Source organism: Myiozetetes cayanensis, unplaced genomic scaffold (assembly GCF_022539395.1).
Source record: "Myiozetetes cayanensis isolate MyiCay16 unplaced genomic scaffold, myiCay2020 scf390, whole genome shotgun sequence".
Taxonomy (NCBI): Eukaryota; Metazoa; Chordata; class Aves; order Passeriformes; family Tyrannidae; genus Myiozetetes; species Myiozetetes cayanensis.
In genome coordinates this window covers 32,945-43,848 of record NW_026087621.1, presented here as the reverse complement: position 1 = coordinate 43,848, position 10,904 = coordinate 32,945, and the positions used below count along the sequence as shown (strand labels likewise).

The following is a 10,904-nucleotide window of genomic DNA, read 5'->3' as shown; positions in this document are numbered from 1 at the left end:
TGGGTGCCTCCCGACACCCCCAAACATCTAGGACCCCCAAAAATCTTTAGGACCCCACCCCAAAAAAAAAAAATTTGGGTTTCACTCTCCTACCCCCCATAGGAGTCAATGGGTAGACCTGATGGCCAGGAGATTTGGGACCCCTCCCCACATATCTGAGACCCCCCTCAGCACCCCTGGGTGCTCTCCAAACATCTGGGACCCCCACAAACATCTGGGACCCCCCAAAAAATCTCTGGGACCCCCCACCCCAAAAAAATTTGGGTCCCACCCCTCAATCCCCATAGGAGTGAATGGGTAGACCTGATGGCCAGGACATTTGGGACCCCTCCCCAGATATCTGAGACCCCCAGCACCTCTGGGTGCCCCCAAACGTCTGGGACCCCCAAAACCTCGGGGACCCCCAAAATCTCTGGGACCGCCCCAAAAAATTTGGGTCATAGGAGTCAATGGGTAGACCTGATGGCCAGGAGATTTGGGACCCTCCCCAGATATCTGAGACCCCCAAATACCTGAGACCCCCCTCAGCACCCCTGGGTGCCCCCCAAACATCTGAGACCCCCCAAAAAATCTCTGGGACCCCCCAAAAAATTGGGGTCCCAGCCCCCAACCCCCATAGGAGTCAATGGGTAGACCTGATGGCCAGGACATTTGGGACCCCTCCCCACATATCTGAGACCCCCAGCACCCTGGGTGCTCCCCAAACATCTGGGACCCCCAAAAATCTCTGGGACCCCCCAAAAATCTCTGGGACCCCCCACCCCAAAAAATTGGGGTTCCACCCTCCTACCCCCCATAGGAGTGAATGGGTAGACCTGATGGCCAAGAGATTTGGGACCCCTCCCCCGACATCTAAGACCCCCAAATACCTGAGACCCCCTCAGCACCCCTGGGTGCCCCCAGACACCCCCAAACATCTGGGACCCCCCAAAAATCTTTAGGACCCTCCAAAATTTGGGGTTACCCCCACCCCAATAAGGGTCAATGGGTAGACCTGATGGCCAGGAGATTTGGGACCCCTCCCCACATATCTGAGACCCCCAAATACCTGAGACCCCTCTCAGCATCCTGGGTGCCCCTCTAGACACCCCAAACATCTGGGACCCCCAAAAATCTCTGGGACCCCCACCCCAAAAAATTTGGGTCCCACCCCCCAACCCCCCATAGGAGTCAATGGGTAGACCTGATGGCCAGGAGATTTGGGACCCCTCCCCAGATATCTGGGGACTTTCCCGGGTCTCTGAGACCCCCAGCACCTCTAGGTGCCCCCAAACATCTGGGACCCCAAAAACCTCGGGGACCCCCAAAAATCTCTGGGACCCCCAAAAAATTTGGGTCATAGAAGTCAATGGGTAGACCTGATGGCCAGGAGATTTGGGACCCCTCCCCAGACATCTGAGACCCCCCCTCAGCACCCCTGGGTGCCCCCCAGACACTTAGGACCCCCAAAAACATCTGGGACCCCCCAAAAATCTTCTGGGACCCCCACCCCAAAAAAATTTGGGTCCCACCCCTCAATCCCCATAGGAGTCAATGGGTAGACCTGATGGCCAGGAGATTTGGGACCCCTCCCCACATATCTGAGACCCCCCCCTAGCACCCCTGGGTGCTCCCCAAACATCTGGGACCCCCAAAAAAATCTCTGGGACCCCCAAAAATCTCTGGGACCCCCACCCCAAAAATTTGGGTCCCACCCCCAACCCCCCATAGGAGTCAATGGGTAGACCTGATGGCCACGAGATTTGGGACCCCTCCCCAGATAACTGAGACCCTCCCCAAATATCTGAGACCCCCCCTCAGCACCCCTGGGTGCCCCCCAGACACCCCCAAACATCTGGACCCCCCCAAAAATCTTTAGGACCCCCAAAAAAATTGGGGTCACACCCCCCATAGAAGTCAATGGGTAGACCTGATGGCCAGGACATTTGGGACCCCTCCCCAGACATCTGAGACCCTCCCCAAATATCTGAGACCCCCTCTCAGCACCCCTGGGTGCCCCCCAGACACCCCCAAACATCTGGGACCCCCCAAAAAATCTTTAGGACCCCCCCAAAAAATTGGGGTCCCAGCCCCCATAGGAGTCAATGGGTAGACCTGATGCCCCACACACCTGGGGGGGGTTTTTGGGGGTCCCTGGGGGGCTTTTTGGGGTCCCCTGGGGGGATTTTGGGGTCCCCTGGGGGGATTTTGGGGAGTTTTGGGGGTCCCTTCCCATGGGTGGGATCGGATTTGGGGTGCTGGGGTCTCCTGGGTGGTTTTGGGGTCTCCTGAGGGGGATTCTGGGGTCCCTGAGGGAGATTTTGGGGTCTCCTGGGGGGCTTTTTGGGGTCCCTGGGGATTTTGGGGGGTTTTGGGGGTCCCTCCCCGTGGGTGGGATCGGATTTGGGGTGGTGGGTTCTCCTGGGGGGGATTTTTGGGGTTATTTGGGGGATTTTGGGGTCCCTGGGGGTTTTGGGGTCCCCTGGGGGAGATTTTGGGGTCTCCTGGGGGGCTTTTTGGGGTCCCCTGGGGGGATTTTGGGGAGTTTTGGGGGTCCCTTCCCATGGGTGGGATCGGATTTGGGGTGCTGGGGTCTCCTGGGGGTGTTTTGGGGTCTCCTGGGGGTTTTGGGGTCTCCTGGGGGATTTTTGGGGTCTCCTGGGAGGTTTTTGGGGTCCCTTGGGGCTTTTTGGGGTCTCTGAGGGGGATTTTGGGGTCCCTGAGGGGGATTTTGGGGTCTCCTGGGGGATTTTGGGGTCTCCTGGGGTTTTTGGGGTCCCCTGGGGGGATTTTTGGGGTCCCTGAGGGGGTTTTGGGGTCTCCTGGGAGGTTTTTGGGGTCTCCTGGGGGCTTTTTGGGGTCCCTGGGGGGATTTTGGGGGGTTTTGGGGGTCCCTCCCCGTGGGTGGGATTGGATTTGGGGTGGTGGGGTCTCCTGGGGTGTTTTGGGGGTCCCTGAGGGGGATTTTGGGGTCCCTGAGTGGGATTTTGGGGTCCCAAGGGGGAGATTTTGGGGCTGACGTTGTGGGGTTTTGGGACTCCTTCTTTTGGGGGTTTTTGGGGGGTTTGGGGGTTCAGGGGACCCCCCAGATTTTGGGGACCTCCTGACACCCCCCAGCCTGGAACTGCTCGTGGGGGCAATTTGGGGGTCTCTTGGGAGGGTTTTGGGGTCCCAAGGGGGACATTTCGAGGGCAATTTGGGGGTTTTTGGGACTCCTTCTTTTTGGGGGATTTTGGGGGAGTTTGGGGGTATCAGGACTCCCTAAACTCCCCTGACGCCCCACCCTGGAACTGCTCGTGGGGGCAATTTAGGGGTCTCTTGGGAGGGTTTTGGGGTCCCAAGGAGGACATTTTGGGCGCATTTGGGGGTTTTGGGACTCTTCTTTTGGGGGGGTTTTGGGGGTTCAGGGGACCCCCAGATTTTGGGGGACCCCTGACGCCCCCCAGCCGTGCCACCAGCCTGAGCTCCCCATGGCCATGAGATTCGGCACCTCAAGAGAACGGCCAAGGAGGCCGTGGGGTCTACAGGTCAGGAGGGGATTTTGGGGGATTTGGGGATTAGGGATTTGGGGGTTTGGGGGATTGGGGGTTGAGGGGGACTTGGGGTTTGAGGGGACTTGAGGGTTGGGGGCTGAGGGGGATCTGGGGGCTTTGGAGGATTTGGGGGATTTGGGGGATATGGGGGATTTGGGGCACTAGGGGGATTTGGGGGTGGGGGGTTGAGGGAATTTGGGGGGTTGGGGATTTGGGGGCTTAGGGGACTTAGGGGCTTGGGGGTTGGGGGCCTTTGAGAGGGCTGGGAGGATTTGAGGACATTGGGGACCTGGGGTTTCAGGATCTGGGGGATTTCGGGAGTCTGAGGGAATCTTGGGGGATCTGAGGGGATTTGGGGGATTGAGGAGGATTTGGGGGATTTGGGGGTTTGGGGAGGATCTGGGGCTTTGGGGGTTGAGGGGCTTGGGGGTTTGGGGGATTTGGGGGTTTGAGGGGGATTTTGGGGAGATTTGAGGGGATTTGGGGAGGATTTGGGGGCACTTGGGGGATTTGGGGGATTTGAGGGGGATTTGGGGGTTTTGGGGGTGTTTGGGGGTTTGAGGGGGATTTGGGGGGTTTGGGGGATTTGGGGGTTTGAGGGGGATTTGGGGGATTTGAGGGGATTTGGGGAGGTTGGGGGTGAGGGGATTTGGGGGATTTGGGGGCACTGGGGGGATTTGGGGGATTTGAGAGGGTTTGGGGGTCCCTGGGGGAGTTTCTGGGTGGATTTTTGGGGTTTTTGGTGGTTCCAGGTGATTTTTGGGATTTTGGGGATTTTTGGGGTTTTTGTGGTTTTTGGGGTCTCTGGATTTGGGGGTGACCCCGTGTGACCCCCAGGTCGGCCATCCACGGGCGGGGCCTGTTCTGGGTGGGGGTGGGGTCAGTTTGGGGGTCCCTGGGGGAGTTTTGGGGTGGATTTTGGTCATTTCTAGGTGGATTTTTGGGGTTTTTGGTGGTTCCTGGTGGATTTTTTTGGGGTTTTTTGGGGTTTTTGGGGTCCCTGGATTTGGGGGTGACCCCGTGCCCCCCCCAGGTCGGCCACCCACGGTAGGGGCCTGTTCTGGGGGGTTTCAGGGTGTCCTTTGGGGGTCCCTGGGGTCGTTTTGAGTGGAATTTGGTCATTTCTGGGTGGATTTTTTTTGGATTTTTTTGGATTTTTTGGGGGGTTTTTTGGGGTTTTTGGGGTTTTTGGGGTGCCTGGATTTGGGGGTGACCCCGTGCCCCCCCCAGGTCGGCCACCCACGGGTGGGGCCTGTTCTGGGTGGGGGAGGGGGTCAGTTTGGGGGTCCCTGGGGGAGTTTCTGGGTGGATTTTGGGGGTTTTTGGTGGTTCCGGGGTGGATTTTTGGGGTTTTTGGTGGTTCCTGGGTGGATTTTTTTGGGGTTTTTGGGGTTTTTGGGGTCTCTGGATTTGGGGGTGACCCCGTGTGACCCCCAGGTCGGCCATCCACGGGCGGGGCCTGTTCTGGGGGGTTTCAAGGTGTCAATTTGGGGGTCCCTTTGGGTGTTTTGGGGTGGAATTTGGTCATTTCTGGGTGGATTTTTTTGGGGTTTTTGGATTTTTTTGGTGTTTTTTTGGGGTTTTTGGGGTTTTTGGGGTCTCTGGATTTGGGGGTGACCCCGTGGGACCCCCAGGTCGGTCACCCACGGGTGGGGCCTGTTCTGGGGGGGGGTCCAGGGTGTCCTTGGAGGGTTTCAGGAGCTCCTGGGGTGGATTTTGGTGCTTTCTGGGTGGAATTTGGTCATTTCTGGGTGGATTTTTTTGGGGTTTTTTGGGATTTTCGGGGGTTTTTGGGGTCTCTGGATTTGGGGGTGACCCCGTGTGACCCCCAGGTCGGCCACCCATGGGCAGGGATGTCAATCTGGGGGTCCCTGGGGGCGTTTTGGGGGTTTTTGGTGGTTTCTGGGTGGATTTTTTGGGGGTTTTTTGGGATTTTCGGGGGTTTTTGGGGTCTCTGGATTTGGGGGTGACCCCGTGCCCCCCCCCGGTCGGCCATCCACGGGCAGGGATGTCAATTTGGGGGTCCCTGGGGGAGTTTCTGGGTGGATTTTTTTGGGGTTTTTTGGGGGTTTTTTTGTGGTTTTGGGGGTTTTTGGGGTCTCTGGATTTGGGGGTGACCCCGTGTGACCCCCAGGTTGGCCACCCACGGGCGGGGATGTCAATTTGGGGGTCCCTGGGGGCGTTTCTGGGTGGAATTTGGTGGTTCCTGGGTGGAATTTGGTGATTCCGGGGTGGATTTTTTTGGGGTTTTTGGGTTTTTTTTGGGATTTTCGGGGGTTTTTGGGGTGCCTGGATTTGGGGGTGACCCCGTGCCCCCCCCAGGTCGGGTGGGGCCTGTTCTGGGTGGGGGTGGGGTCAGTTTGGGGGTCCCTGGGGGAGTTTCTGGGTGGAATTTGGTCATTTCTGGGTGGATTTTTTGGGTTTTTGGTGGTTCCTGGGTGGATTTTTTTGGGGTTTTTGGGGGGTTTTGGGGTTTTTGGGGTCTCTGGATTTGGGGGTGACCCCGTGCCCCCCCCAGGTCGGCCACCCACGGGCGGGGCCTGTTCTGGGGGGGGTCCAGGGTGTCCTTTGGGGGTCCCTGGGGGAGTTTCTGGGTGGAGTTTGGGGGTTTTTGGTGGTTCCCTGGTGGATTTTTTTGTGGTTTTGGGGGTTTTTAGGGTGCCTGGATTTGGGGGTGACCCCGTGCCCCCCCCAGGTCGGCCATCCACGGGAGGGGCCTGTTCTGGGTGGGGGTCCAGGGTGTCCTTTGGGGGTTTCAGGAGCTCCTGGGGTCAATTTTGGTGGTTTCTGGGTGCATTTTTGGGGTTTTTGGTGGTTCTGGGGTGGATTTTTTTGTGGTTTTGGGGGTTTTTGGGGTCCCTGGATTTGGGGGTGACCCCGTGCCCCCCCCAGGTCGGCCATCCACGGGAGGGGCCTGTTCTGGGTGGGTTCCAGGGTGTCCTTTGGGGGTCCCTGGGGGAGTTTCTGGGTGGATTTGGGGGGTTTTTGGTGGTTCCGGGGTGGATTTTTTTGGTGTTTTTTCCTGGTTTTTGGGATTTTCGGGGGTTTTTGGGGTCTCTGGATTTGGGGGTGACCCCGTGCCCCCCCCAGGTCGGCCATCCACGGGCAGGGATGTCAATTTGGGGGTCCCTGGGGGAGTTTTGGGGTGGAATTTGGTGCTTTCTGGGTGGAATTTGGTCATTTCTGGGTGGATTTTTTTGGATTTTTGGGGGTTTTTTGGGGTTTTTTGGGGTTTTTGGGGTGCCTGGATTTGGGGGTGACCCCGTGGCCCCCCCAGGTCGGGTGGGGCCTGTTCTGGGGGGTTTTAGGGTGTCCTTTGGGGGTCCCTGGGGGCGTTTTGAGTGGAATTTGGTGGTTCCGGGGTGGATTTTTGGGGTTTTTGGTGGTTCCTGGGGGGTTTTTTGGGGGATTTTGGGGTTTTGGGGTCTCTGGATTTGGGGGTGACCCCGTGCCCCCCCCAGGTCGGCCACCCACGGGCGGGGCCTGTTCTGGGTGGGGGTGGGGTCAGTTTTAGGAGCTCCTGGGGGAGTTTCTGGGTGGAATTTGGTCATTTCTGGGTGGATTTTTTTGGGTTTTTGGGATTTTCGGGGGTTTTTGGGGTGCTCTGGATTTGGGGTGATCCCGTGCCCCCCCCAGGTCGGGTCACCACGGGCGGGGCCTGTTCTGGGTGGGGGTGGGGTCAGTTTGGGGGTCCCTGGGGGAGTTTCTGGGTGGATTTTGGTCATTTCTGGGTGGATTTTTTTGGGGTTTTGGGGGTTTTTTTTGGGGTTTTTGGGGTCTCTGGATTTGGGGGTGACTCTGTGTGACCCCCAGGTCGGCCACCCATGGGCGGGGCCTGTTCTGGGTGGGGTTAGGGGGTCAGTTTGGGGGTCCCTGGGTCAATTTGGGGGTCCCTGGGGGAGTTTCTGGGTGGATTTTGGGGGTTTTTGGTGGTTCCGGGGTGGATTTTTTTGGGGTTTTTTGGGGTTTTTGGGGTCTCTGGATTTGGGGGTGACCTGTGCCCCCCCAGGTCAGCTACCCACGGGTGGGACCTGCTTTGGGGGGCTAGGGGGTCAGTTTGGGGGTCCCTGGGGGAGTTTCTGGGTGGATTTTGGGGGTTTTTGGTGGTTCCTGGGTGGATTTTTTTGGGGTTTTTTTTGGGTTTTTGGGGTCTCTGGATTTGGGGTGACTCTGTGCCTCTCAGGTCGGCCATCCACGGGTGGGGCCTGTTCTGGGTGGGGAGGGGGTCAGTTTGGGGTCCCTGGGAGTTTCTGGGTGGATTTTTGGGGTTTTGGGTGGTTCCTGGGTGGATTTTTTTGGGTTTTTTTGGGATTTTCGGGGGTTTTTGGGGTGCCTGGATTTGGGGGTGACCCCGTGCCCCCCCCAGGTCGGCCACCCACGGGCGGGGCCTGTTCTGGGTGGGGGTGGGGTCAGTTTTAGGAGCTCCTGGGGGGCGTTTTGGGGTGGAATTTGGTGCTTTCTGGGTGGAATTTGGTGGTTCCTGGGTGGATTTTTTGGGGGTTTTTTGGGGTTTTTGGGGTGCCTGGATTTGGGGGTGACCCCGTGCTCCCCCCAGGTCGGCCACCCATGGGCAGGGATGTCAATCTGGGGGTCCCTTGGGGCGTTTTGGGGGTTTTTGGTGGTTCCGGGGTGGATTTTTTTGGATTTTTTCTGGGGATTTTTGGGGTTTTTTGGGGTTTTTGGGGTGCCTGGATTTAGGGGTGACCCCGTGCCCCCCCCAGGTCAGCCATCCACGGGAGGGGCCTGTTCTGCAAGCGGAACATCGAGGCAGGGGAGATGGTGATCGAGTACTCCGGCATCGTCGTCCGCTCCGTCCTCACCGACAAGAGGGAGAAGTTCTACGACAGCAAGGTGGGCACGGGGACCCCCAAAATGGGCTGGGGGACCCCCAGAACGGGGTGGGAGACCCCCAAAATGGGTTGGAGGGTCCGAAAACGGGTTAGGGGACCCCCAAAATGTGTTTGGAGACCCCCAAAACGGGTTTGGAGACCCCCAAAATGGGCTGGGGGATTCCCAGAATGGGTTTGGGGACCCCCAAAATGGGGTAGGGGACCCCCAAAATGGGGTGGGGGAGCCCAAAATGGGGTGGGGAGCCCAAAATGGGGTGGGGGACCTGAAAATGGGGTGGGGGCCTGAAAATGGGGGTGAGGAGGCCTGAAAATGGGGGAGAGGGAGCCCAAATGGGCTGGGGCCTGGAAAATGGGGAGGGGGCCTGGAAATGAGTTGGGGGCCCTGAAAATGGGGAGGGGGGCCCAAAATGGGGTGGGGGCTCTGAAAATGGGGAGGGGGAGCCTGAAAATGGGGAGGGGGAGCCTGAAATGGGGAGGGGGAGCCCGAAAATGGGGTGGGGGAGCCTAAAAATGGGGAGGGGGAGCCTAAAAATGGGGGAGGGGGACCCCAAAATGGGGGAGGGGGGCCTAAAAATGGGGTGGGGACCCCAAAAATGGGGAGGGGGAGCCTGAAATGGGGAGGGAGAGCCTAAAATGGGGAGGGGGAGCCTAAAATGGGGAGGGGAGCCTAAAAATGGGGGTGGGGGAGCCTAAAAATGGGGGAGGGGACCCCAAAATGGGGTGGGGAGCCTAAAATGGGAGGGGAGCCTAAAAATGGGGTGGGGAGCCTAAAATGGGGAGGGGGGCCTAAAAATGGGGTGGGGAGCCTAAAAATGGGGAGGGGACCCCAAAATGGGGTGGGGGAGCCTAAAATGGGGAGGGGGAGCCTAAAAATGGGGTGGGGGAGCCTAAAAATGGGGGAGGGGAGCCTAAAATGGGGTGGGGAGCCCAAAAATGGGGTGGGGGCCTTAAATGGGGAGGGGATTCCAAAAATGGGGTGGGGGAGCCCAAAAATGGGGTGGGGAGCCCAAAAATGGGGAGGGGAGCCTAAAAATGGGGAGGGGGCCTAAAAATGGGAGGGGGGCCTAAAAATGGTGATAGGGAGCCCAAAAAAGGGGATGGAGAGCCCAAAACGAGGAAGGACCCCAAAAATGGGGATAGGGAGCCCAAAAAAAGGGGATGGAGAGCCCAAAACGGGGAAGGGACCCCAAAAATGGGGATAGGGAGCCCAAAAAAAGGGGATGGAGAGCCCAAAAAATGGGGTGGGAGAGCCCAAAAAATGGGGTGGGGGACCCCAAAACTGGGAAGGGACCCCAAAAATGGTGATAGGGAGCCCAAAAAAAGGGGATGGAGAGCCCAAAAAAAGGGGATGGAGAGCCCAAAACGGGGAAGGGACCCCAAAAATGGTGATAGGGAGCCCAAAAAAAGGGGATGGAGAGCCCAAAAATGGGGTGGGGGAGCCCAAAAATGGTGATAGGGAGCCCAAAAAAAGGGGATGGAGAGCCCAAAAAAAGGGGATGGAGAGCCCAAAAAAAGGGGATGGAGAGCCCAAAAAATGGGGTGGGAGAGCCCAAAACTGGGAAGGGGTCCCAACCCCTGACCATCTCCCCCCTGTCCCCTTTCCCCCCCCATCCGCAGGGCATCGGGTGCTACCTGTCCCCAACCTCTCAATGGTGTCCCCAACCCCCCAATGACGCCCCCAACCCCTCAATGGTGTCCCCAACCCTCAATGGTGTCCCCAACCCCTCAATGATGTCCCCAACCCCCAATGACGCCCCCAACCCCTCAATGACGCCCCCAACCCCTCAACGACGCCCCACCCCTCAATGACGCCCTAACCCCTCAAGGACGTCCCCAACTCCCCTGACCATGTCCCCAACCCCCAATGACGCCTCCAACCCTCAATGACGTCCCCCTGTCCCCCTTTCCCCCCACCGCAGGGCATCGGGTGCTACCTGTCCCCAACCCTCAATGATGTCCCCAACCCTCAGTGATGTCCCCAACCCCTCATGGTGTCCCCAACCCCTCAATGACGCCCCCCTGTCCCCCCATCCCCAGGGCATCGGGTGCTACCTGTCCCCAACCCCCAATGACGTCCCCAAATCCCTGACCATGTCCCCAACCCTCAATGATGCCCCCAACCCTCAATGATGTCCCCAACCCCTCAATGATGCCCCCAACCCTCAATGACGCCCCAACCCCTCAATGACGCCCCCTGTCCCCTTTCTCCCCCAGGGCATCGGGTGCTACATGTTCCGCATCGACGAGGCGGGAGGTGGTGGACGCCACCATGCACGGCAGCGCCGCGCGCTTCATCAACCACTCGTGCGAGCCCAACTGCTACTCGCGCGTCATCCACGTGGAGGGCCACAAGCGCATCGATCATCTTCGCCCTGCGCCGCATCCTGCGCGGCGAGGAGCTCACCTACGACTACAAGTTCCCCATCGAGGAGCCGGCGCTAGCTGCCCTGCAACTGCGGCGCCGCGCTGCCGGCGCTCCTCAACTGATTTACCCTCCCTCCCCTCCTCGGGGTCCTTCTGGGGGTCTGGGGTCTGGGGGTGA

General features: G+C 59.0%; 1 protein-coding gene across 1 annotated transcript; it reads left to right on the top strand.

Moving 5' to 3' along the window:
- Positions 1 to 3,475: 3,475 nt before the first annotated feature.
- On the top strand, positions 3,476 to 10,904 carry LOC126646770 (histone-lysine N-methyltransferase 2B-like; the record flags this gene model as incomplete). The annotated part of the gene is given in 4 exon segments (XM_050328319.1): positions 3,476 to 3,506; positions 8,234 to 8,363; positions 10,577 to 10,612; positions 10,614 to 10,904. Coding segments are annotated over 4 exon segments (488 nt in total), but the record flags the coding sequence as incomplete, so codon positions are not given.